The sequence below is a fragment of the Giraffa tippelskirchi genome, chromosome 13, assembly GCF_054371585.1.
Source record: "Giraffa tippelskirchi isolate mGirTip1 chromosome 13, T2T-mGirTip1v1.2.pri, whole genome shotgun sequence".
Taxonomy (NCBI): domain Eukaryota; kingdom Metazoa; phylum Chordata; class Mammalia; order Artiodactyla; family Giraffidae; genus Giraffa; species Giraffa tippelskirchi.
In genome coordinates this window covers 3921526-3947268 of record NC_137287.1, presented here as the reverse complement: position 1 = coordinate 3947268, position 25743 = coordinate 3921526, and the positions used below count along the sequence as shown (strand labels likewise).

The 25743-nt window shown below is 55.1% G+C and overlaps 1 protein-coding gene and 1 long non-coding RNA gene across 10 annotated transcripts; one reads left to right on the top strand and one right to left on the bottom strand.

Annotated features, from left to right (window-relative positions):
• Window positions 1-530: 530 nt before the first annotated feature.
• On the bottom strand, window positions 531-24105 carry DAGLB (diacylglycerol lipase beta). 7 transcript variants are annotated; one of them, XM_081552841.1, is made up of 15 exons: window positions 23925-24105; window positions 21883-22034; window positions 16338-16509; window positions 14991-15249; window positions 14207-14329; window positions 13018-13145; window positions 11744-11870; window positions 10606-10689; window positions 10059-10136; window positions 6617-6697; window positions 6401-6528; window positions 4180-4248; window positions 3992-4095; window positions 2641-2905; window positions 531-2546 (listed from the first exon to the last, which is right to left on the bottom strand). In XM_081552841.1, the coding sequence occupies exons 1-15, from the start codon at window positions 24017-24019 to the stop codon at window positions 2348-2350; spliced, it is 2064 nt and encodes a 687-aa protein (XP_081408967.1). In that variant the 5' UTR covers window positions 24020-24105; the 3' UTR covers window positions 531-2347. The 7 variants fall into 7 exon arrangements, with proteins under 7 accessions (XP_081408967.1, XP_081408969.1, XP_081408966.1 ...); XM_081552843.1 differs by having other exon boundaries at window positions 2641-2882; window positions 4023-4095; XM_081552840.1 differs by lacking the exon at window positions 21883-22034 and adding an exon at window positions 23560-23768 and having other exon boundaries at window positions 2641-2882; window positions 4023-4095; window positions 23928-24105.
• LOC145531150 (uncharacterized) lies at window positions 9700-12743 on the top strand. 3 transcript variants are annotated; one of them, XR_014072227.1, is made up of 4 exons: window positions 9700-9834; window positions 9911-10121; window positions 10979-11492; window positions 11705-12743. It is a non-coding gene; the product is annotated as an uncharacterized LOC145531150 (long non-coding RNA). The 3 variants fall into 3 exon arrangements; XR_014072228.1 differs by having other exon boundaries at window positions 9744-9834; window positions 9919-10121; XR_014072226.1 differs by lacking the exon at window positions 9700-9834 and having other exon boundaries at window positions 9900-10121.
• Window positions 24106-25743: the final 1638 nt, after the last annotated feature.

Below are 25743 nucleotides of genomic sequence, written 5' to 3'. Positions count from 1 at the left end.
AACTGCGTGCTCTTACTGTCTCCTGTATTTTTGGTTCTAGCCATTACCCATGACATCCCCACGCTCAACACCTTTCCCCCTCCTTCGATACAGTCCTGCTGGCTGGCGCCGATACTCAGGGTCTGCGTAGCCCCGGCCACGGAGACACTCAGCTATGTAGTAACAGAATCTGCCTTTCTTGAAGTTTGTGGTTCCTTCTGGGATAATAGTTTATTTGCCTTGTTTTCTGTGTACTTGATAATTTAACATTGATCTCTCCATCTGTTATCTGGATTTTTCAAGACGTTTCATTAGTTTTCGTTTCCCTAGAGGCACGGAACCCTCTGACCACTGCTCTTAGTATTCATCTTTTATTTTCTATATCTTGACTAAGGAGTCGTTTCTAATTTACTTTCTCATCTTGATGGATTTTCTAGGAGCTTCTTGAGAAATATGTACGTTGTCATTTTTGAGCCCTTATATCTTTGAAAATAACTCTACCTGGGTACTTTTTGGTTGAGTCTAAAATTCCAGGATGAAAGGAACATCTCTTTGGCTTTTTAGAAAATCATTTATTTGGCTGTGCTGGGTCTTAGCTGTAGAATGCAGGATATTCATTGCAGCATGGAACTCTGAGTTGTGGCCTGTGTGAACTAGTTCCCTCACCAGGGATTGAACCTGGGCCCCTGCACTGGGAGCACAGGGTCTTAGCATAGCTACCGGATCACTAGGGAAGTCCCTCTGTGACTCTTTAAAGGCAGGCCCTGCCCCCACCACCCACCCCGTCATCTCTGCCATTTGCTCTGGGGGGGGTACTGTGTCTCCATGTCTTCCGGGGCCTGCCCGTGTCTTCACGTCCTGGGTGGGTCTCTATCTCCCGGCCCCATGCTCAGTGGGCCCACCTCCCCTCATTCAAGCGTTGCTTTTGGTTTCCGTCTTTCATGCTTTTCCTGTCGGGGAGGTTCTTCTCGTTTTCCAACTTGTGGATCAGTTTTGTGGTCCCAGCACTTTTTCTGTTCCTAGGCTCTGGCTAGGAAGGTTTGTTTCTCTCGGCCCTTTGTCCCCCCACCTCGCGCCTGGACGCCAGCAGCTGAGCAGCAGACCTGACACGGAGCACGCAGGCGGGTCAAGCAGGGCCGTGTGGGTCAAGGGGCCCAAGGTCGCTTTCCTTCCTGCCACTAGGAATCACAGGGATTACGTTTAGAAATGAAATTTATGTGGCATCTTAGTCGAAGTGTTTTATGTGAGCTTTCACGTTTTCAAAAGCCAGAGTGGGATGCCTCTAACAGCTGCCAGGCCTGAGGGGTGCAGGCGTCCCCGGCGGTCTGAAGGTTCCGGGAGCCAAGAGGGAAGGGCTGAGAACACGTGCTGCACTGATCCCCGTGCCTGCTCGGCCGCGAAGCAGGTGAGCCAGCTTCTCCAGCTGTCCCTCTGGCCGGTCCCCCACCGTCCGCTTCACCCCAGGCAGGTGTCCAGGGCGTCTCGGTACACCGGTCTGTTCTGTCTGTCCCACTTCACCCAGAAGTCCCTTTACCTCCGGCCATCTCCTTGTTCCTGTCCCTTCTCTCCCCTGTCCTTGTGGGTCTATGCTTTCTGAAGTCCGCTTACTGCCACTTCATGGGATTTGTGTCAGGGGTGGGGTACAGTCAGATGCCCGGGCCGTGTAGAGCCCCAAGAAAACTGAAGGCTTCATTCGTTTTGTTTATAGTGGACAGGAAAACACGTTCAAAACGTGACTTGTAAAACTATCCAGTTAACCAAACGTTCCCAGAACTGTCTACTAGGAGCATTCAGGGCTGTGCAGGCACTCTTGATGTGTACCTGCTTCATTTTTTAACTCACTGAGTCCACTGGCTGACCTCCACGAGCCAGCGTATCCCCCAAGAACTCAAGGATGACAAAATAAGCAGGGCCACCTGGAGGGCAGAGGACTGCTCACTTCCCTCTCTGGTTTCATCTGATTCCGTCAGAGCTCAAGGCTGAGCCCTCACTCGGCACCACGGAGCAGTCTGCAGCGGGGACAGCCAGTCTGCTGTGTGCTAATTCAGGCTGATCTACGTGGTCGTAAGGCAGGAGCCAGTCTCCAAAAAGGCAGCCCGAGGGGTGGGTGCTTACAGACCCATTAGGGTCTTAAACCTGATTTCCAGAATCAGCAGGCCTATGGGCAAGGGTGTCCTGCAGCTCTCCGCACACCTTCCTGTCACCTCAGCACTCTCCCAGCTCCTGAGTCTGTGAATACTGTGAGCAAAAGAACTTCTCAACTTAGTCACGTAGGAGACCCTCGACCTCTCATCGATGGGAATCCACCTACTGGCCTCGTTGGAACCCTGGCAGAGTCCAAGGTCCGAGCAGGTCCCAGTTGCCTGGGTCATGCCGGGTCCACGCTGGAGCCGCCCCGGGCCGGGCAGAAAACGCAGGCGGCCTTGTCGGACACCACGTGGTCTAAGACTCTCATCAGGATGTCTGGCATGTGGTCTGTGAGCATCTTGGGGCCGATGAGTATTTTGCTGAATTCTGACTCGTGGGACCACCTCACGGTGTACCGAGCAGCAGGGTAGCAGGAACACCTGGAGGAGACGAGAGCCCATGAGCCTCACGCGGCACCCCGCGTGCCTCCTTTTGCCGCTGGCGGGTGACGACCGCGGGGGTGCCCACACTCACCTCCCTGAGGCGCCTTCTTCCTCCAGGTGGATGATCCTGCCGGGAGGGTAGAGCGGCGGGTACTTGGTGGGGGACTCGAGCGGGGACTCGCTGGAGAAGCTGTAGGTGGGGGACCCGTGCACCAGCAGACTGTGCTCCCCGAGGAGGGGCTGCGTCAGGTCGCCCTCGTCCAGCTCAGCGGGAAGGTCCTCGGGGCTCCCTCCGAACAGCTCATACCAGCACCCGCGCAGCAGGATCTTGTACTGCGGGGAGACCGGGGGGCGGCCTGCATGACTCCACAGACCCCTGGGACTCGGGAGCTGGCGTCTGGGGGCGGCAACCCCACAGCCGAGGCCCGGCTCTTGTTTTTCGCCGTGGGTCTCGGCAGTGTGGAGGCCGGGGCCCGAACTCCAGGGTCTCTGGGGCAGTGATGCCATCACACTTGAACCAACGTTTAAACCAAATTCAAGCAGATTTGGGGGAAAAATGACCCTTACTCTTTTTAGGCAAGTCCGTAAGCCAGTTTTTCCCTTAAAAACATCAGATGCTAATTTTTATTTTTTTAATTTGCAGGAAGTGTAAGTGACGACGAGAAAGTTTATTTTTAAATTTAAAATTTTCTGATGAGCAACAACAAAGAAAAAGTCACAAAATGAAGATGTTAAAAAGTAAAAATCATCTATAATCCCATTGTCTAAATAAAACCACATTTTGGTATTTTTTGGTCACAGCTATGTATACTTTGACCGCCACCCCAGCTTGAATCATATTCTAAGAATCATTTTTAATCCTGCCCTTTAACAAAAAAAGCTCTTCAGTACATCACGGGTAGCCTTCTCTACTGGTAAACCTAAGTGAACTTGTGGCCTGACCTAAGAGGCTCCAAATCTTTGGAGACGTAGTCAGACCAGATCAGCACAGGGCTGGCACAGCTGTCTGCACGCTGGCAGGGGACAGGCCTGCCCAGACTAGACCAATATGGACAGCAGGAGAGCCCGGCCTGCAGCCTGCTGCTCGGGGCGGGGGGGTCACTGTCAGCCTTAACCTCAGGATTAACCTCAGAGCTTAGGTAGGACAGTCCACAGCACAGCAGGACCAGAGCCTCTTAAACTCTGGCAGCCTTATTTTCTGAACTTTGGGACTGAAGGCATCAGAATGCTGTCGGTCAGGACAGGACTAAAGATGACAGAGGGCAAATGACTTAGCCAAACAGGGATGGTTGTATCGAAACATTTAATCTGTGCTTGCTTAGCCATCTGCCTTTCGGGCATCTCCGTGGTCTGTGAGGGGAGTGCAGGAGTTTCTAGCAGCATCAAGAGCCCTGGGCTGCGAGGCTCTGGATTAGAAACATCCCGCTGAGGCCCCAGACCACCGGGTGGGGAGGCCCCGGGCCCCTGAGTTACCTTGGGCTTGTTGCAGCGGGCGATCACTCGCAGGATCCTCCTCTTCAGATCTTCCAAGTTGGTCACACTCAACCTGTCGAGCACAAGGCCAGACTGAGGCTCAGCACTCGGCCTTCCCCGCCAGCCCGAGCCCAGCCGGGGCGGCCAGCACGCTCACCTGGGAATCACGTCCTTGCCCAGGACAAGGGATATGATGAAGGTCTTGGAGTATTCATAAAGGGATTTGCTGAAATTAAAAACAAGCTGCTTCAGGGAGGCTGCCAAGAGAAAGCGAGTTAACTGCCAAAGCCAGGGAGAGGTCAGTGTCCCCAGACCTCAACTCTGGTCTCCATCCTCTGGAGGAGGAGAGAAATGAGACTGCAGTTAGCAACTTGCTGAGAAAGTCCTAGGTGTCAGCATGGGGCTTAACACAGAGGCAGAGGAAGCCGGGGAAGGGTAGACATGGACGCCGCCTACAGGCAGGAGTGGCGCTGCGTGTCAGCAACAGGAAGGACGGGCTTTCAGTGAAACCGTGCTGAGATAATGCGCTTGCTGTGTGAGGGGAGGAATAAACTGAAGCATACTATACACAAAACCACCAAATTAAGTAGATCAAAGACCTAAATAAAGGTGAAAGGCCAGACTAAAAAGGCACAGAGATTTCTTAAATGAGAGACCGAAAAATCATAAGAGAATGACAAATCGGTCAGTGTTAAAATTAAGAACTGATAAGCTGAAGACTTAAAAGACATCAAAGAGTGAGAGTGTATTTATAACACATACTTGCGACTGACGAACAGCTGATGTACTGAATACGTACGCAATGCAAAAATAAGATACATAGAGAAATGGACAATAGGAACTTTATGAGGAGATGATAAATATATGGAAAGACGCAGCTTCATCGTGGAAACGTGACTTTAACAGTGGAACATCACTGCGCGCCAATCAGACTGGGAGAAAGGTTTACATCTGACACTGAAGTGCTGGTGAGAATGTGGAGGGCGGTGCACACTGGTGAGGGTGTGAACAGGGGCAGCCGCTACACAGAGCTGGCACACACTCCAGGGCCCAGCCCGGCCCGGTGTCCGTCACCAGCAGAACAGACGATGGTCTGTGATACTTGATGAAACGTAACGGGCATTCACACAGCCACAGTTTACAGGCATCAAATGTGTGAAATAAAAGGGGAAGTAACAGAAAGTATGATTCCATTCCTCTAGGTGGCACTGCCCAGGATGTGGAGAAAAGGCTATGACTGCATGATGTTGGTGGGCATATAAGTTGGTGCAGCTACTATGGAAAAAAGTATGGAGGTTTCTCAAAAAATGACCCAGCAATTCTACTTCAAAGTATTTACCCAAAGAAAATGAAGACACTTGAAAGGTACCTGCAGCCCTCCGTTCACTGTAGCGTTGTTTATAGCAGCTGCGACATGGGAACAACGGAATCATCCACTAATGGATGGATGCATAAAACGGGGGGGGTGTGTGTGTAAAAAGGAGTGCTATTCAGCCATAAAAAACAATGCAATCCTTCATGTTGATGTACGGCAGAAACCAACAACACTGTAAAGCAATTATCCTCCAATTAAAAAGAAAAATTAACAAAAGCAAAAGAATTTCTGCTTTTGTTCAAAATCAACAGGCCCATTACTGTAAGCAACTTTAGTGTGTATTTAAAACCAGTAATGCTTATACTTTGTCTTAACCTAAAAAAAGAACAAAATCTTGCCATTTGTGGACAACATGTTTGGACCTTGAGGGCCGTTTGCTCAGTGAAGTAAGTCAGAGAAAGACCAATACTGTATGATCTCACTTTTATGTGAAAACGGGAAACACAAACCAAGCTCACGCACACAGAGAAGGGACTGCTGGCGTCCGAGGATGAGAGGCACAGCAGAGGGAGGGGTTGAGAGGTGGGTGAAACGGGTGAAATAAAAGGTACAGACTTCTGGTTAGAAAGTCAGTCCCTGGGAGGTAACTCACAGCCGGGCTACTACAGTTTACAATACTATCCTGCATATTTGAAAGCTGCTGAGAAAGGAAATCTTCAGTTCTCATTACAGGGAAGAAAAGATTCTGTAACTATTTACGATGACAGATCTTAACTAGACTTACTGTGATCAGTTCACAATCCATACAAACATCGAATCATGTTGCACACCTGTAACTAATATCATGTATGCCAGTTACAGCTCAATTTAAAAAACGGGTCTCAGCATAGCATCATCTAGATCAGAGCTGTGGTCCGAGAGACCCATGAAAGGCTGGCCCGTCTTTTCTCAACCAAACAATGCTTTGATACAAACTTCTCCTGAGGATGAGAAATTGTAACTAAATTGCAGATAAAGTACCAGTTTGACCCTTTATCGCTTGTAAGTGAAGGAAAAGGAGTACCTGAGCAGCCCCCTGGGCGGGGAGAAGGCATAGCACCTGACCTGCGGGTACAGGCTCTTGAGCATGAGGGCCAGCAGGGCCGCGGCGCCTGCACCCAGGCTGTGCCCCACGATGACCAGTCGGTACTCCTGGGGACGAGAGCAGAGTGGGTAACGGCCGAGAGAGCAGACAGCTGATGGCAGAGAAGGCGAAAGAAAGGAAGAACTAAAATCTCACAGGTGCGATGCTGAACGCTTGGCTCAGAATCCCATCATTGATGAGTCGGCGGTAGACGTATCTGGCGGCCTGAGAAATGCCCTGCAGGTGCAGACACAGGGAGCTGTTGGTGGTCGGGCGCGGCAGGACTACACGGGCCCCCATCTGTGACTCTGTCCCCCCAGACAGGACAGCCGCCCTGGGACCAGTGGCCTCATCGACCGCCCACTGGAAGCTGGTGTGGAGCCTGGCGCGAAGCAGGGGCTCAAGAGGTGTGTCCATCAATGAAGAGGTGACCTCAGGAACACCTTTCTGTGTCAATGGATGTCTCTATGGCTTCTCCTGGAGCCGCACAGCATTTTGCTGTATGGATGTCCCACAATTTACTTTCGCCAAGTTCCCAGGATTGGTCAGGTTTAGATTATAAACAACTGATCTTTTAAGATGATGTTAAAACAAGATTCTGAAATCACAGACAGTGACAAAGCAGCCACCGTTCTGGTGAAAGCCGCACTGAAACCATCAGAAGGGAGTTTTAGGGAGGCCAGCCTTTCATTTCCAAAAAGAAAGTACAACTTCCTAACAAATACAGACGTGGTGAAAACTGAGTGGTTCCAATCGAGGAGGGACAACCTTGTAAACCGAAAACGTTTCTGGGACGCTTCCTACATGACAACACAGGACAGGCCTGCCCTCCAGCCCCGGCAGCCTGATCTCCGACAGGATGACACGGGGGGAATTCCACATGAGATGGGGACTCTTCGGCTGGTCCCTAAAGCTACTGCACATTCCCGATTCCGTGATTCTATAGCCCTGTGAGCACAACGTGGACCCCAGCATCACCTATGAGAAGCCAGGAGGTCTGGGCCACTGGCCAGATCTCCCTTTCCTCCCCCGCCTACCATGCAGTGCGGCTGACTTCCACCAACTAGGCACCCACCAGCTGTCTGTCCTGGGCAGCCAGAGTCACGTGGCATCTGGACCACAACTTGGCTGGTGGTGGGTCTCCCTGGCACAGGCATTACGGGTGACACGCCAAGAGAGTGTTCAGCCACACAGCCTGGACAGTGTCAGAGCCAGAACTGGGTGCCCAGGCCGAGAGCAGGAACAGGTCTCAGCCTCAGCCCCTGAGCAGCTGTGCTCCCGGCTGGAAGGCAGGAGCTGTCGCTGGATGAAAAGCTGCTGGAGGAGGCCTCGGCCGAGAGCCGGTCAGGCCTGCAGCGTTGCAGCACGAGGCCTGGGTCTGCGGCTCAGATTCTTCTAAGAACAGAGCCAAGATGCCAAGCCCGCCGGCCTCTGAGGGTACTTGGCTAGCTGATGTGTCTCTATAATAAATTTTAAATTTCTTATTTTCCTTCACGCACATCTAGTAATAACTAAACTGGACTTTCCTGTGAAATTCAGGGCCAAAAAAGACAACTAAGGGTTAAAGGAAAAGAATTCACATTGCCAGGACTGTCAAGCTCCTAACTGGTGGCAGAACGAAATCCAAAAGCCTCCTCCACCCTGGATCTTCCCTGGAGTGTCCAGGGACACACAATAACCCCCAGAAACCCCACAGCAACAGTAAGAACAACAACAGAAAACCCTGGAAGGAAAAAAGTTGTCCAGACAGGACACTGGGGTTCAACTACCACACTCTGGCAATAACAGATACTTCTATAAAAATTAAGCATTCTACTTAAAAAAATGATGACTACAGGAGCAATATGTTTTGGTTAAAAATTACACGTGAATGTAGAACAGCGCAAGCCCACTGCCCTCCACCCCAATGCCTCAGGGGTGACCTTTACGGAACCATTCCAGACGTCCCTCCATCTGCAGCCTCGTCAGTCATCAGGAAAAAAGCAAAGCGAAGCCGCAGTGATACCACCTCACCCCCACGAGGGCAGCTCCGTCAAACAAGTCTCAGTGAGGACGTGGGGAAAGGGGAACCCACAGTTTGCTGGCAGGGACGTAACAGGGTGCAGCTGTGCTGGACGACAGCTGGTGGTTCCTCAAGACCTTCAACAGAGAAACAACAGGAGACCCAGCCTCCCAGCTCCCAGGTAGATTCCCCCGAACCAAGAGCAGGGACTCAAGCCGCTGTGTGCACACCCGTGCTCCCCGCCCTCCTACGACAGAGGGAATTCCGACACGCTGCCGCCTGGGTGAGGCTTGACAACACTACGCTCAGTGAAATAAGGCGGTCACGGAAGGACATATACAATCCACTTATGTGAGGGACGTCAAGTAAGCAAATTCACAGGCAGTAAAATGGTGGTCCCCAGGGGCTGGCTGCTCCACGCCCGCCCCTCCCCCGCCCCCCATAGAGCACAGTCACAGTGAAACAAGAACTTGCAATTGTGACATGGAGAACTGTTGGCAGGACCTGCAGGAAGTGCTGAGGGTGTGCCCCTCAGGAGGGGCTGGGGGGGGCCTGCCCCTCAGGAGGGGCTGGGGGGGGCCTGCCCCTCAGGAGGGGCTGGGGGGGGGCCTGCCCCTCAGGAGGGGCTGGGGGGGGGCCTGCCCCTCAGGAGGGGCTGGGGGGGGGCCTGCCCCTCAGGAGGGGCTGGGTGGGGGGGGCCTGCCCCTCAGGAGGGGCTGGGTGGGGGGGGCCTGCCCCTCAGGAGGGGCTGTGGGGGGGCTGGGTGGGGGGGGCCTGCCCCTCAGGAGGGGCTGTGGGGGGGCCTGCCCCTCAGGAGGGGCTGGGGGGGGCCTGCCCCTCAGGAGGGGCTGTGGGGGGGCCTGCCCCTCAGGAGGGGCTGTGGGGGCCTGCCCCTCAGGAGGGGCTGTGGGGGGCCTGCCCCTCAGGAGGGGCTGTGGGGGGGCCTGCCCCTCAGGAGGGGCTGTGGGGGGGCCTGCCCCTCAGGAGGGGCTGGGGGGGGCCTGCCCCTCAGGAGGGGCTGGGGGGGGCCTGCCCCTCAGGAGGGGCTGGGGGGGGGGGCCTGCCCCTCAGGAGGGGCTGGGTGGGGGGGGCCTGCCCCTCAGGAGGGGCTGGGTGGGGGGGGCCTGCCCCTCAGGAGGGGCTGGGTGGGGGGGGCCTGCCCCTCAGGAGGGGCTGGGGGGGGGCCTGCCCCTCAGGAGGGGCTGGGGGGGGCCTGCCCCTCAGGAGGGGCTGGGGGGGGGCCTGCCTCTCAGGAGGGGCTGGGGGGGGGGCTGCCTGCAGGGCACTGCACTGAAGCTTTCTTCATCGTGAGAAAGGACTGCTTTAGTGAGGGAAGAGGAGCACTCAGATGCCAACTCTGACACTTGTTCCAGTAAGTGCACAGCTGCTGGCAAGTCAGTCGCTGTGAACCTGCTTCTTTCTCTTAAAAATCAAAAGGAACCCCCCAGGGCTGCAGGGAGGTCGAGCCGGACGGCCCTGGGCCTCAGCAGCCTTCGCTACACCAAAGCGTTAAGAGGACAGACTTGGAGGTGAAACTACCCCGACCCCTCTGAGTGTCCCGCCGGAATGTTCCAGACCACGTGCCCCGGGCCCTACCTTGTGTGCCCAGCAGTCCTGCACCTCACACTCAAGGTTAAGGGGCTCGCTCTCCGCGGACAGGTCCGTGAGGATGTCCTGAAACAGCGTGTGTGGGGGGCCGTTGGCTGGGTGAGGCGGGGAGGGGGAAGTGCCAGGTGGCCAGGACGCTCCTGAGGGACCCACGAGCGGTCGAGCCTGGACGCTGGGGAGGGGACACTGGGTCGGGCCAGCGGACACCCAGAGGGAGGAGTGCCTTTCGACTGCGTGACCTCACTCACTATTCTTTCCGGCTTAGGGTGCAGAAAATTCAAGGGGAGGGTCACCCGGGTTAGGGACCTGGGGAGTCAAGCGGGCACTCCCCTGGGAGCGGCGGGTCCAGCCTGCCGGTGTTAACTTTCCAACGTTTCTCTCGGTGAGAAGGAAAAGGCTTCATCTGCTTTTCCAAAGGCCCACCCTCCTGGGGCGGGGTGCTGACACGGAGGCTTCCCACCCCATCCCGGGAAGCCGGGTCTCCCAGCTCTGAGCCCTGACCGCCCCCTCGCTCCCTGGCAGGCGGGCTCCGTACCTGCAGAGACATGGTCCCTCTGATGGCTACCACCACCGACTCCTTCCTGTGGTCTAGGGCCACCAAGAAGGGGAGCTCGTACACCTGGGGGCGCAGAGAGGGTGGGCGTCAGCACAGGCAGCCCCTTGTCTGCGCCGAGCGTGCCTGGCGCCCAGTCCTCCCGCAGGTGCACAGGCCAGGGGGACACGAGGGGACGGTGCCTGTGCCCAGGGAGCGGGCGTGTGTCACAGCGAGCACAACCTCACCTCCCTGGATTCCCCTGAGAGGGACTCTACGTGTTGGTGGTGTGGGGGCGTCTTGAAAGAGCCCCCAGAACAGACATGAGCCTTCTGTGGAAAATCGCCTTCCTTAAGCCCGTTGGCTCTTTCACCAGTGATTGCTGAGCAGTGGTGATCGCGGAGCAGTGGTAATCACCGTGGGCTCCAGGCGCCCGCACAGAGCTGGGCAGCAGCCTCACGGGGGCCGTGAGAACACGCCCCGGCACTCTGCCCTCAGGACCGTGGTGTGAGATGTTCCCACGCCCCAGGAGTGTGGGAGCCCACAGGCTCAAGCGCAGTATACGGGGGTCCCCAAACTGTGCACTGCAATCGTGGGGGCTCCTCCTGAGCCGGGCTCCCACAGCATGGCTGTGGCCTGGGCTCCAGAGATGTGAAAGCTCCCCAGGAGATTCTCCTGAACAGCAGACATGAGAGCCGCTGTTCCTCCTGAGGTTCTGGGCTCTCGGCGCCGCTGTGGACCACACAGGGAGCCACGGAGCAGCACAGGACAGCCCCTGGCACCAGACGGACCGGCCGCTATGGGTTCGCTGTCCTGCCCGGTGACTCCGAGACCCTCCTGAGTGGGAGGCCCGCTGCCCAGCATAACAGCACGGAGCCAGATCCAGAGACGTGAGCGACTAACCCCCGGCACCCGTGTGGGGTTCCCGCCATGGGCAGCTCACGGTTCTTCAGTAGAAGCTATCCGCCCCATCTCACACTAACCCTGGGTGGGTGTCACGGGCACCCGTGAGCCCGCCGAAGTAGCAGGCGAGATTTGGGGGTGCGCGTGTGTCTGTGTCTCCACACATTTTCCCAGGGGACTCGTGTGTAACCTCCACCAGAATCTCAAAGGACCCGAAGGAAGGCGCGGCTCGCTCTACCTTGTCGTGGAAGCTGATGTGGATGAAGTCTCGGTACTGCAGCCCGGTCGTCTGCAGGATGGAGCTGAAGTGGCAGTTGAGCTGATCGCCTCCGACCAAGTCATAGTCGGCAGTCCTGCATCTGCAGCTGGAATGGGGACAGAGGTGACGCGGCCACACTCAGGGCCGCACCCGGGAGACCGAGCCCACCCGCCCGCCCGTCCCCCAGCACCCGTGAGGACTCCGTGGACAGTATTCACACACCGTCTGGCTAACCTTTAATGGCTTTTTGAAGACATTTATTCATTTATTTGGCTGCACTGGGCCTCAGCTGTCGTGAGGGGTGTTTTGCTGGGGTGACTGACTCTCTAGTTGTGGCGCTGGGGCCTGGTCGCTCCACAGCATGTGGGATCCTAGGTCCCTGACCAGGGATTGAACTTGCGTCCCAGGCAGCGCAAGGCAGATTCTCAACCCCGTGACCAGCAGGGAAGTCCCTTTAACAGCCTTTAAATGAGACTTCTTATGTACACTTCTTACTAGAATCTGGAACCATGGTAATACTTCCCGTGTTCAAAAAATAAACCAGCAAGGATGGGAAGAGACCCTAACCTCATCAGGAACGGGCAATCCGGCATCATCGCCTGATACGAGGTACTGGGGGTACACGCTCCACCCGGAGCATTCCTGCCGACAATGTGTAACCTGAACCGTCGTGAAGAGACCACGGGACAGAGGCAGAGCGAACACCGTCTCACCACGTACGAGACTGTCCTTTTCAGGATGTCAGTATCATGAAAGATACAAGAAATGACTGAGGAATGGTTCCAAGCTGGAGGAGACTAAGGAGACGTGACAACTAGGTGCAACACACGATCTCAGATCGAAAGAAAATGTGCTACAGGGAGTATTATTGGACAATTAGAAAAACTGGCATAGTCCTGAATTTTACACTTATTCTGTAATTTATGTCTAAGAGAGACCTCGTTCTTAAGAAATACAAGCTGCAGTAACGGGAGCAGGGGATGATGTCCAGAACTCAATCTCTGATGTTGTCTGGGGGGCGGGGGTGCACATGTTTACGGAGGGACAGTGACAAGCCCATGGGACAAGAGTGAGCTGCAGCTGGTGGCTCCAGATACTGGATGCGGGCATCATCAGTGCCGCTCTTGCACTTTCTGAGGTATTTCAAAACAGGAAGACGGTTTTAGAAAAGGGGAATGTGGTCATTTTCAGGAAACGTCCGGACACCGCAGCAAGCGACCTCGGCAGGGAGGTGGAGGCCTCGGATGACCTACCAGTCGCCGCCGACCCGGCAGAGCCCCGTGAAGGGGTTCCTGTAGATGTAGAGGGGCCAGCCGTAGGCGGCGGCTGCGAACCGCATGTAGTGGTGGCAGTTCTCCAGCTCCGCATCCAGATCGGCTTCCTGTGGGGCAGGAAGACAGCTTCCTGTTAGGGGACCCGTTACGGAGAGGATCACACACTGTCCTCTCTTGATTCTCACTTTATGTTGGAGTGTAGCTGGTTTACACTGTTGTGTTCGTTTCAGGTGTACAGCAAAGTGATTCAGTTACACATACATACGTACCTACTCTTTTTCAGATTCTCTCCCCATATAGGATGTTACAGGACATTGAGGAGAGCTCCCGGTGCTACACAGTAGGTCCTTGCTGACCATCTATTTGATCTCTGGTAGAACATGCTATGATCTTAAACCTGAACTCAAATTCCTGATGCTTCCCTTTCTTTCTTCAGGGAGTAGACCTCTTGGAGGACTTCTATTAGAAAAACTGATCCTTGAATACAGACAGACAGAACCCCCTCATTTTTTTGGCTGTGCTGTGTGGTATGAGGGATTCTAGTTCCCTGACTAGGATCGAACCCACGGCCCCTGCGTGGGGAGCACAGAATCGTAATTGCTGGACTGCCAGGAAGTCCAGACCCCTCATTTTAGAACAATGCACAGGTTAGCAGCAAAAATCCCTAGTGACTTTGCAACTCTGGTGAAATAAGCCTGTGACTTCCCACTGGATGCACGTGTAGACACCATGTGTAGCAACAGGGGCTGCTGGGAACCAGGGGCTTGAATGAGCAGCTGAGACAGACAAACGATCCTTGGGCAATTTTCTCTTTCAAAAGCACAGAATTCTGTGGCGGGAAAGCAACCACCAAACAAAGCTGAATTGCTCCCCAGGCTCAGACAAAAGAGTGCACGCACTCTGGGAGAAGCCGGTCCCATCCCAGAAGAAGTTTTGATGTGCAGACAACAGCCAATTTCCTAAAAGAGAATGCTTGGGGGGGAAAAACACACGACGGCTGGTGAACTGGCCAGGAGTCGGCTAAAGGCCAGGTGATGCGAAAGGGCCTCGCCTGAGAGGTGCCAAACCACGACTGGCAAATCCACACGTCAAGATGCCAATCAACTGTTCCCAAAACTGTTTTGTATAAATGTCAAAAGGGCACAACCCAACAGAAACGTGGGCTTACCTGGAAGGGCCCTGGGGAGTGGGTGACGACCTCGGTGGGCTCCGGGGGGCTCCGGGCATGGTCCTGCTGCTGATGGAGGAGGGTGAGGCCAGCCGCGATGTCGCTGGGCACCAGGTCCGTGTCCTGGACGGGAACCACTGCGGCTCACCGCCCGCCCGATGGCAACGGCCACGAGTCCCCGAGGGCCCAGCTGTACGCAGCTCACACGTGCACGCACACACACACAGTCACAGGTGAACAGGAGTTTTTGAAAATACTTCCCTTTCAGGATGCCTGCGTGTGAACCTCGTGTTCCTACTCTCCTGCCCTCACACTGAACCCACTCGAGAACATAATCATATTATCGATTCCTACTCTCAGATTTCACTTAAGTGACTCAACTATTCTTAACCTACGTCACATGCCCATAAAGCTGGCAAATGTGCCCTATTTGTAGTAACACACGATGCTAGTCCCGTTTACACCCTCCCTGCGGGATGCTGAGAAGGTCTTGCTGAAAGGGCCCACGGCAGAGGCTGACGAGACTGGGCTCACACTCACTGGGCGGGGCCAGCCTAGAAAGACCCCCCGAGTGGGAAGGGCCCAGAGTGAGTCTGCGGGACCTGCTCTGAGCCTGTCCTCCAGGGCGCGACAGGGAGCCCCCCGACCCCCCCCCCCAGGACTCGCCCTCGGGAGCTACGTTCTATCGACAGGGAGACGGGCTCGGGACGCGGAGAACTCATCTGCCCCAGAGAAGCGTTCACGTGGCAGGAGGAGGCGACCAGACCGGACCCCGGCGGCTTACTGAAAAGTAGGTTGAGAAAAGCTCTGCCGTACTCGAGAAGGCGACACGAGTGTGGTCGTCCCGGCCGACGCAGCAGCACAACAGCCTGACTCGCGCCTCCCACACGCCGGTCGCCGCCGTCCTGAGGCCACTCGGCAGCTGGCTGGACTCGCGGCTGTCCAGGTGCTGGGGGCCCAGGGGGGCGCGCGGAGTCGCCTTGCCCCCCAGCGGGTCGAAGACGATCAGGATGGTGAGCATGGTGGAGGCGATGATGAGCCAGCTGCAGAGCGGTGGGGGGCGGCTGAGACCCGGTCCTGCAGCCCCTCAGCCCCGCGGGGCCGGGCGCCCTCCCGAGGGGCACCTCCTGCCTCGGGACAGCTGGGGCTCCAGCGACCGAGAAGACGGGGAGCTGGCTGGGGTGGGCAACTTGATTCCACGAGAAGGTTCCCTATGAGCCCACAACCAACCAAGGCCTGGCGAAGAACGGAACCCCCAGAGCCACGAAAGGAAAAGGGAGCTGCGTGGCGGACGGAGCCACGGCCGGGCCCAGCAGCCCCTGCCCTTGACCGGGGTTTGCTCCCCGGGGCCCTGGGGCTCTGCTCGGCACACTTGGAGGAAGCTTCCTGTGCTCGGGCCACGCTCGAGCAGCCACGCACTGCACTCAGCCGCTCAGTCGTGTCCAACTCTTTGGGACCTCATGGACTGCAGCCACCGGGCTCCTCTGTCCATGGGATTCTCCAGGCAAGGATACTGGAGAGGGTTGCCATTTCCTCCTCCAGGGGATCTTCCCAACCCAGGGATCGAACCCGTGTCTTGAGTCTCCTACAGTGGCAGGCAGATCCTTTACCACTAGCACCACCCGGGAAGCCCTTTCATACGTACCTTTCGGTACTTCCAGGCTGCCCAGGTGCACACGGCACTGTGTGTGCTCAGGCAGGTGACCCGGGAAGGGCCGCCGCGGCCTCAGGCGCAAGGCTCGGGAGTGCGGCGGGGGCCCCCACCCCGATTCACAGCCCGTGGGGCAGCACTAGCTCATCTGTACAATCTTTAGCTGGAGAAGGCAAAAGCCTTGCTCCAGCGGGTCATGCTCTGCAGCAGTTTCGCACACCGTGCGTCTTCTCTCCCGCTAGTAGTTTTTGCCCTGCTTTGGTCTTCAGGCTTCTCTCCCCTCTTGTGAGGGGCTCGAGGGCATGCAGAAAAATGGGAGCTGGTAAGGAAGGGGACTACAGCCAGAAGTGCGTGCTGGGCGCTGAATCGTTCCTCACGCGTGTGTAACTACGTCAGGAAGCCTGCACGCCACCAGGGCACCTGCAGGGACCCCGCCCCGAGCGCACCTCAGACAGGAGCCTGCGGGAGACGGGACCTCACCTGACCACGACGGTCGCGATGATGCCCTTGCCCACAGTCTGGTCGCACTGAATGCCGTCCGAGATCCAGGCGGCCCCCAGGGATGCCCAGACCATCTCTGGCAGGAAGAGCGCCAGGCGCACATAAAGCAGCTTGGACATGGATTTCCGCGGTCCCGGATTACAGATGGTCCCTGCAACACAGAGCACGTCCACGCTGGGCGCTGGCCTCCGCAGGGATGGGGCGGCCACAGCACAGATCTGTGCCAGCTGCTCACCCGCCACTGGCGTCTCTACCCGTAACCGGGAACCCATGCCCACCTCTGAGCGAGACAGGCAAAGTGAGGGATGGGAGGCGTGACAAAGGCCTCAGAATTATTTCTTAGACTTATCGGGGCTTAAAAACACTTCTGGGGGGACCTCCCTGGAGTCCAGTGGTTAAGAATCCGCCTTCCAATACTGGGGACACGGGTTCGATCCCTGGTCGGGGAACTAAGATCCCACGTCCCGAGCAGCAAGGAAGCCCATGCGCTGCAAGAAAAGATTCCGCTTTCAGCAACCAAGACCCAACGCAGCCAAAAATAAATAAATGTTAAAAAATAAAAAATACACTTCTGGGTGCTAACCAGAGTGACCATAAAATCATGATCCACATCAGGATACTTCTGAGAGCAAAGGAGGCTCTATTAATAATTATGCCGGAACAATAGACATAAAACAGAGCTGTCACAGGCAAGCAGGGGTAAGCGGTCACCCAGGCTCTCACAGCTGGGAAAGCCCGGGGCCCCCATCACACGGCCCACCCGAAGCGCCTCCATCCTCACGACGACTGTGACACAGCCACCACCCACTTCACAGATGAGGAAGCTGAGGCTCAGAGCTCAGCAAGCACTTTCGAGATCCAGGTCTGTATGACCCAGGCGCTCTGCCTCACCAGCGCCAGTGGGCATCACTCTTGAGAAGCCAACAACTGTGACCTGGAGACCACTTGCGGACGCCCACCAACGAGACACAACATTTAAAAACTGCGTTTGTAACACAAACCCAATCATTAATTCTTGATGCAAAACACCAACGCTCTCCCTTCAGGAAAAAGTTGTGATAAACACCAAACAAAAATAGTAACTGAAGAAAAAAACCCCTAAGATCTGAAAAATAATCTGATTAGAAAACAGCTTTTAACTTCCCAGAGCTACCCTCCACTAGAATGAATTACTGAGGGTCACATTTGAGAACATTAGACACCATCAGGCCTCACTGAGGGCACGAAGTAAGAATGTTCTAAGGTCACTAACACGCTGCCCCTCTCCCTGAGGGGCAAGGAGGGCAGGTCTGCAGAAATCCCCCCGGTCTGTGGAAAGAATTATTATGTAACAACAGCCAACTGCCAGAGAGAAACAGGAAAGAGTATCTGCTCACAGCCCACCCCGGAGGCCAAGCATCCTGAGGAAGGGGCTGCTCAGATGCTATGTGCCTGGACCCAAGACCCCAGCCCCGGCACTGCCTGAGTGGGCAGAGACGGAAGCGAGGAAGCAGGAGACGGGAGTTCCGGCGAAGGGTCCAGAAAAGACAGGAGACGCCAAAAGAGCCTCTTTTTTATATGCATGCTTGCCTAGGAAAACATCTTGCTTTTATGTCAACCTTTATTTTCCCCTCGAGGCAGTCAGCTGCCGGCTGGACCTGGTGCTGCAGTGGGCATCACGAAGCCGATGCCCAGAACGGACGGTGTGACTGCGTCCCCAAATGCAATGGCCTCGACACGGTCTCAGGAGGTAACCCCGCTGCCCCTCCCAAGGCAGAGCCACTGACACGCGAGCCGCAGAGGGCAGGCCTGGGTCACGGAGCCTGGGCACTCAGCGCCTGGAACCACGGCAGCGTCTCCCACCGCCTGGGAGGAGCTGGGGACACAGAGGGCGAGGAGAGCAGGACTTCCTCAAACCCAAGCCAGACGCGGCCAAGGGCAGACCTTGACCTTGAGGGCCTTCTGTCGAAATATGGTATTCACAAAGATGGTGGTTATTTAGTCGCTAAGTCGTGTCCAACTTTTTTGCGACCCCATGGACTGTAGCCGCCAGGCTCCTCTGTCCATGGGATTCTCCAGGCAAGAATACTGGAGTGGGTTGTCATTTCCTTCTCCAGGGGATCTTCCTGAGCCAGGGATCGAACCTGAGGCTCCTACACTGGCAGCTGGGTTCCTTATCACTGAGCCACGGGGGGAAGCTCATGAGGGTGGATCTTCCCTAATTAAACCTCCCACATGGCCAAAACAATGGTTTCATCAGGGAGCTTTTCAAATCAAAACTGGAAACCTTATAGCTTCTAGTAAGGTAAGGAGCTGAAATTACAGCCCTAGGTTGCTAAGAGAAATTCTGGCTTCATCCAGGTGGCTCATCTAACTGAAAGCCTTCAGTCATCATCTCTGTGGGCGGGATGGTTACTCCCCTTCTTATCTGACTTTAGTCATCCCGTTTGCCTTTTTTTTCCCCCTTAACTTTGCAGTATTCTTCACTGAAATTTATGTAACATTGAAGGTAAAGCATACAATATTATTTATTGGCAATTAAAATAACGTGTTTTTATAAAATATCGTCTTCAGTTCAGCCGTGGTATCTTTATCTACAAGCATCAGAAACTTGAACTCAGGCTGGTTTAAAAACCAGCAGGACCTGTCCTGACTCCGAGGACTGGAAACGCAGGGCAAGGCTGGCACGGGCGCCCGGCCTCGCCCTCCTCTGCATTCCGCCTGCCTGGCCGCGAGGGGAGGTGGCGGCTCATTCCTGCAGCGTCTCCCCAAGGACAACAACACGAACTTTCTGGAAACTTTGGAACTTTCCCGGGCGAGCAGGGGAGGATGTCCTGGGAACTTCCCAAATTTCACTGGCCTGAACCAGGTCACACGTCCAGTCCTGAACCAACCACTGACCCCCGAGGATCACTCCAGCGTGGGGCAGACGGCGGGTGTCTGACACGTCTGCCAACTGTGTGAGGAGTCAAAGGAGGGGGATCCTGAATAAAACTGGTTCTGTTTGGAGGAGGCTGCTGGGCGCATAAGCGATCCACCCGTAATACCCTGTACCACCGGCAGATGCTTGCCGAGCCCTGACGGGTGAGCTGGGCCCAGTCTGGCATCGTGCGGGCACCTTTGCGGAGGAGGCTGGGGCACGCGGTCACCCATCCCTCACGCGGTGTGAACGTGCCCTGACACCACCAAAGATCTCTGAAGGAAAACGTTTAAGGGGCTACAAAAAAAAGCGTATCCTTAACCCACTTCGGCGCTTCCCTTGTGGCTCAGCTGGGAAAGAATCCGCCTGCAATGTGGAAGACCTGGGTTCGATCCTGGGTTGGGAAGGTCCCCTGGAGAAGGGAAAGGCTACCCACTCCAGTATTCTGGCCTGGAGAAGTCCATGGACTGTATAGTCCATGGGGTCACAAAGAGTCGGAAACGACTGAGAAAGCTTCACTTTCACTAACCCACCGTTACGTCCTACACCTGGCGCACTAAACAGACTGTGACGTGAGCAGACAGGACAGGCAGATTACATACCCTGTTCCCGAAATGACACAACCTGGATGTTTCATCTTTCAAAAAATCTGACTCACTCCCACATCGCACACATCCCAGCTCCCTCCTTTCCTTCAGCCTCACCACTGCTGACAATCCAGACCCGGGGTCCGACTCAGACGGCAGGACTGGGACTGCCTTCAGTCCAGACCCCATGCGTCCACGTTCTCAGAGGTAAATGAAAATACACAGCTCTCCAGGCTCCATGTTACTGCGGACACGCCCTGCACCGTGCTTCTGGCTCATCTGGACCCTGAGGTCTTGTTCTCATGAAGCACTCTGCCACTAACATTTCTCTCTGTATCTCCCAGCATCTTTTAAGCTTCAGTCTACGGTTCGAAAATGTCGAGACCTAGATTCCGTCACTGGGGGTATCGGCTACTTCCTCCCTCCCAGTTCTATCACCATCATCTATGCTTGTCGGCATTCCTCCTACATTCAGGCAGTGAACACACCCTGAAGCACGCTGGATGGAAGCCTGCCAGGCAGCCCTGCCTCTGACTGATGAGCTCTATTTACTGATGCATTTCTTTAGCAGCCTCCAGAGTGCTCAGCTCATCCTGCAAACCACAGTTAGTGACAGGGAGGGTTTCCAACGTTTTCAGACATTCTCAGCTAAGTGACTGTCTGCAGAAAATGGTAACAGATAGAAGAAGTTATTAAGAAGAGAACTAACTTTTGGGACTTCCTTGGTGGCCCAGGGGTAAAGAATCCACAGGCCAGTGCAGGAGACACAGGTTCCATCCTGGGTCCAGGAAGACTCTGCATGCCACAGAGCAACGAACCCATGCCCCACGACCGCTGAGCCTGTGCTCTAGGGCCCAGGAATCGCCACGACTGAGCCTGTGTGCTGCAACTACTGAAGCCCGCAAGCCCTAGAGCCTATGCTCTGCAGCGAGAGAAGCCCCCGCGATGAGAAGCCCCCGCACCGCAGCCACAGAGTCGTGGCGACACGAGAGAAAAGCCCGCAAGGCAGCAAAGACCCGCAAAGCCATAAAAAATAAACTATCGCACACAAAAAACAGCAAGAGATGTTAACTCTTACAGCTCGTTAATAAAAGAACAAAGAACCCGATTTAAAATTGGGAAAAGGATCTGAACAGACGTTTCTCCAAAAATGATATGCAAACGGCTACCGAGCATATGAAAAGATGCTCGATATCATTAGTCACCAAGGAAAAGGGACTCCAAACCACAGCGAGATACCACTTCACATCCACCAGGACGGCTGCCATCAAATGGTCAGATAACAAGTGCTGAGGAACAAGGAGAGAAATGAACCCTCGGCAAGTGCTGGCGGGAAAGAAAAAGGGTGCAGCTGCTTGGAAAACAGGCTGGCAGTTCCTCAGAAACTTAAACACAGAGTTTAACTTTAGCATTAAGATCTAGCAGTACCACCCCGAGGTACATATCCAAGAGAAATTAAAAACATCATGGGTATATAAAGACAAGATGCGACTGTTCAAAGCAGTAGCATTTGTAATAACCAAAAAGTGGAAACAACCCAAATATCCACCAACTGCCGAATGGTTAGGTAAAATGCGGTATATCCATCCAATGCAGTATCATTCAGCCATAAAAAGGATGAAGGGGGCTTCCTGGTGGCCCAGTGGCTACGGCTCCGAGCTCCCACTGCAGGAGGCTCCGGGTTCCATCCCTGGTCAGGGAACTAGATCCCACATGGGTCAACTAAGGACCTTGAGTGCCACAACTAAGACCCAGCACAGCCAAATTAAACAAATATTTTCAAAAAGAAAGTGAAAGTCACTCAGTCGTGTCCGACTCTTTGTGACCCCATGGACTGTACAGTCCCTGGAATTCTCCAGGCTAGAATATTGGAGTGGGTACCCTTTCCCTTCTCCAGGGGATCTTCCCAACCCAGGGATGGAACCCAGGTCCTCCCGCTTTGCAGGCGGATTCTTTACCAGCTGAGCCACCAGGGAAGGCTCTGCTTTAAAAAAAACAAAGAAAAAAAAGGTGTCCAATAGAAAAGCCTCGTCCTTACCTTTCATGCTGACACACACGATGGCTGACACGGTGCCTATGATAACCCCCAGGAGGACGAGGAGCACGATCAGGTAGCTGCTGAGCAGGACGCCCCCCGGGCAGTCCAGCTTCCCTCTGTGCATGAGGTACAGCATCAGGATGCCAACCCACCTGCCGAGACACAGGCAGGCTGAGAAATGGAACCCAGGGAGCCTCTTTGCAAAACACGACGGAAGAAAGTAAAAGGAGTTAGTATTTTCCCAAACGAGGCTAGGTTCACTTTGGAATCTTAGTTGGTCAAGAATCTGCCTGCAATGCAGGAGACCTGGGTTCAATTCCTGGGTGGGAAAGATCCCCCTGGAGAAGAAAATGGCAACCCACTCCAGTATTCTTGCCTGGAGAATCCCATGGACAGAGGACCTGGCAGGCTACAGTCCATGGGGTCGCAAAAGCTGGACACGACTGAGAGACTAAACTACCATCAACACAGAGTTACTAAATCAACTAAAGAGTACAGCTCTTTTTCCTTTTTTTCAATGAATTTCATACTTTGCTGATGGCATTGTTTTTATTCTATGCCTGCTGTAATACATTTATCACTTTATTTGGCCTTGCCAAAAACTCCGGCAAGCAGGATCTTCGCTCCCCAAACAGGGACTGAAACTGTGCCCCTGCAAGGGAAGCTTGGAGGCTTAACAACTGGCTCACCAGGGAAGTCCCTGTAACACAGTTAAAGCCATAACCAAGCAATTTCAATGCAAACTCCTGGGGAAAAGCCCCCATTGCCATTCTGAGATAAAACAACAAAGTATATGCCTGTTCAGTTACCAACAGAATTTTTACTTCTGTGCATTAACATGAAATTGACAAAAACACATCCTAATCTGCTGTGTGTAATACAAAAACAAGGGGTTGGGAAGCAAGCTATGGAAAGATGCTCCGTGGTCAGGCCATGATCAACTTGAAAGTACCCGGCCTGTGGACTCCTAGGTGTATTTTGCAATTCAGCGCAGAACAATGAAAGCACCAAACAACGCAAGGTGCCAGTGACTCGCCACTGGAGTTATTTCAGAATCAGGAAGGGCATCATTGGGCAAGAACCCAGTTTTAAGGGGTTCAAGGCCAGAAGGGGAACTGGACTAGATAACGGTGCTTTTGTCAGTTTTGTAACATTATGACTCCTTGTCTAGAAATAAAACAGGAAATGGTCTCGGTAAGATGGGCTCTGAAAACTACAAAAAGACTAAGAAGCAGCTCATATTTCACGTTCTTACATTTCTTTCTCCTAAAGAATCTAAATACTTTTTTTTTTTAACGTATCAGTTTAATTTTTTTTGGCTGCGCTGGGTCTTCCTTGCTGCACGTGGGCTTTCTCTAGTTGCAGCCAGCGCGGGCTTCTCACTGCGATGGCTTCTCGAAGGCGGAGCAAGGGGCTCTAGGGCGTACAGCCTTTTAGCAGCTGCAGCTTGTAGGCTCAAGAGTTGTGGTGCCTGCGCTTAGTTGCTCCGGGTATGTGGGCTCTTCCACGACCAGGGATTGACTCCGTGTCTCCTCCGTTACTCTTTCCTCAGACCCTCTTGGGGCAGACTTCAGGCGCCCGATTCCACAGACTTAAGAGTAAGTGCCAGTCCCCCGCGGTCCTGGGATTCAGCCGCGCCCACCTCAGGAACCGCGCACGAAGGGTACAGTTACCAACCTCGCGTCCGGCAAACACGGGATGCCGTGTGTTTCCGTGCAGAGCGCTGGAGAGCCGCAGGCGGCAGCGCCCGGCTCCAGGGGAGGAGATCCCGCGGCCACCGCCTCGGCAGGCAGCGCGCCCCGGCGGCTCCAGGCGGGGCGCCGGAGACCCGCAGCCGGCGTCCGGGCGGCGGGCCCGCCCCGTGACCCCGGGCACAGCCCGCCCGCCTGTAAACGGGGACAGCGGCGGCACCCACGTCCCCGGGCGGCGGAGGGGGCCAGGGACGCGCGCGCGGGGCAGACGACACCCTCCCCGCCCGCGGCCGGCCCGGGCCCGCTCCCTCCCGCGCCCCGGCCGCCCGCGCGCCCAGCCCGCGCCCTCACCACAGCACTCGCAGCAACAGCTCGAAGACCCCGGGGAAGACCAAGTCGTCGCTGGCGATGGCCCAGCGCCGGCCGAACAGCACCATCCCCGGCATGGCGAACGGAGGCCCCGCTACCCGTACCCTCGACGCCCGCAGCCGCCCGGAGCCCTGCACCCTGCACCCAGCACCCTCGCGTCTCTGTCGCCTGCCCGCGACTCCGCGCAGGCGCACGCGGGGGCCGCGGGGCCGCGGGGGGCCGGGCCCGGCGCACGCGCACTGAGCCCCGCGCGGTCGCCGCTGGGCCTCTGCGCCTGCGCAGATGCGCGGCCCGGGACGCAGGTGCACTTCATAGGCTCTTTGCACGTGTTAAGGTCCATTCTGTTGTTTTCTTTTCGTAGGTAGTAAGCACGCCGTCCGCCCCGAGGGCTTTGTCAGCCCAGAGACACCCAGCACTTAGTGGCGGATCTGGGGCTCAGCTCATATACAGGTCTGTGTGGGCTGCAAGGCTGTGACGAAGTTGCCCGCCTCCGCAAGGGCAGGGGTTAGGAGTTCCTCGTTAGGACCGTCCCGGTTCAGAGCCTGAAGCCACTCGGCCGCTTGGTGCTGGGGAGTGGGGAGTAGCCTGATCTGCCTTCCTTCCTTCCTGCGAGCTGGTTGTAGATTGTGACCACTTCTCGGCCCCTCCGCTCCCCTCCACCCCGGTCCGAGCCCCCTTCATCACGTACCTGACCGGGTCTCCCCACTGCTCTCCTCAACTCTGCCTGTCTCCCCTCCTCCTCTTCGGGCATTGCCCTTACAGCAGCTGAAGTGACCTCGATGAACCATCAGACCAGGCCCATCAGCTTAGAATTTTGCAAGCCTACACTTAGTGCATCCAACCAGTCCATCCTAAAGGAAATCAGTCCTGAATATTCATTGGAAGGGCTGATGCTGAAGCTGAAACTCCAATACTTTGGCCACCTGATGTGAAGAACCGACTCATTGGAAAAGACCCTGATGCTGGGGAAGATTGAAGTGGGAGAAGGGGACAACAGAGGATGAGATGGTTGGATGGCATCACCGACTCCACGGACATGAGTTTGAGCAAACTCCGGGAGTTGGTGATGGACAGGGAGGCCTGGCATGCTGCAGTCCACGGGGTCCCAAAGAGTCGACACGACTGAGCGACTGAACACTTTGGGCATAAAATGGACTCCAACCTCTTGCAGTCTTTTCCCTGGGAGCCACACATCGCAAGTCTGTAAATGCATGTTTGTCTCCCCGAGTTAGGGTTACTTTCTCCCTTCTTCACTCGCCTTGCCTGCTGCCTGTTTTTTCCCCCTGAAATATACCAAGCTCATTCTCGCTCCAGGGTTTTTACCATCTCTCTTTCCCCTGCCAGGGGCTGCTCCTCCTGCAGGTATTTCCGTTACTGTCTCACTCCATTCGGGCCTCAGCTCTAACATGGCCTCTAGAGCTTTTCCTGAAAATGAAGTCAAATAGATAGTGTAGTGTTTGCCTGAAGACTCACTTTTTAAGTTCCCAATGCCAAACTAGGTCAGAAATCTGCAGTATTATGTTCTAGTAATATAAAAAAATGACAATCCTTGTCATTGTTTAAAAGGATTAGTGCTATATTACAGGCTTCCCAGATGGCTGTTGTAAAGAATCTGCCTGCCAGTGCAGGAGAGGTGGGTTCGATCCCTGAATCGGGATGATCCCTTGGAGAAGGGAATAGCTACCCACTCCAGTATTCTCGCCTGGGAAATCCCATGGACGCAGGACCCTGGCATGCTACAGTTCATGAAGTTGCAGAGTCCGACGTGACTGAGCACGCACTCAGTTAACAGTCTTGCAGC

Excerpts from the sequence above, each read along its gene's own strand:
- DAGLB (XM_081552841.1), bottom strand. The coding sequence starts at position 24,019 with ATGCCGGGGATGGTGCTGTTCGGCCGGCGCTGGGCCATCGCCAGCGAC. Across the intron at positions 6,698-10,058 it reads AGGACTGCTGGGCACACAAG|GGCATTTCTCAGGCCGCCAG; the intron begins GTAGGGCCCGGG and ends CTGCACCTGCAG. Across the intron at positions 2,547-2,640 it reads GAAGAAGGCGCCTCAGGGAG|GTGTTCCTGCTACCCTGCTG; the intron begins GTGAGTGTGGGC and ends CGTCTCCTCCAG.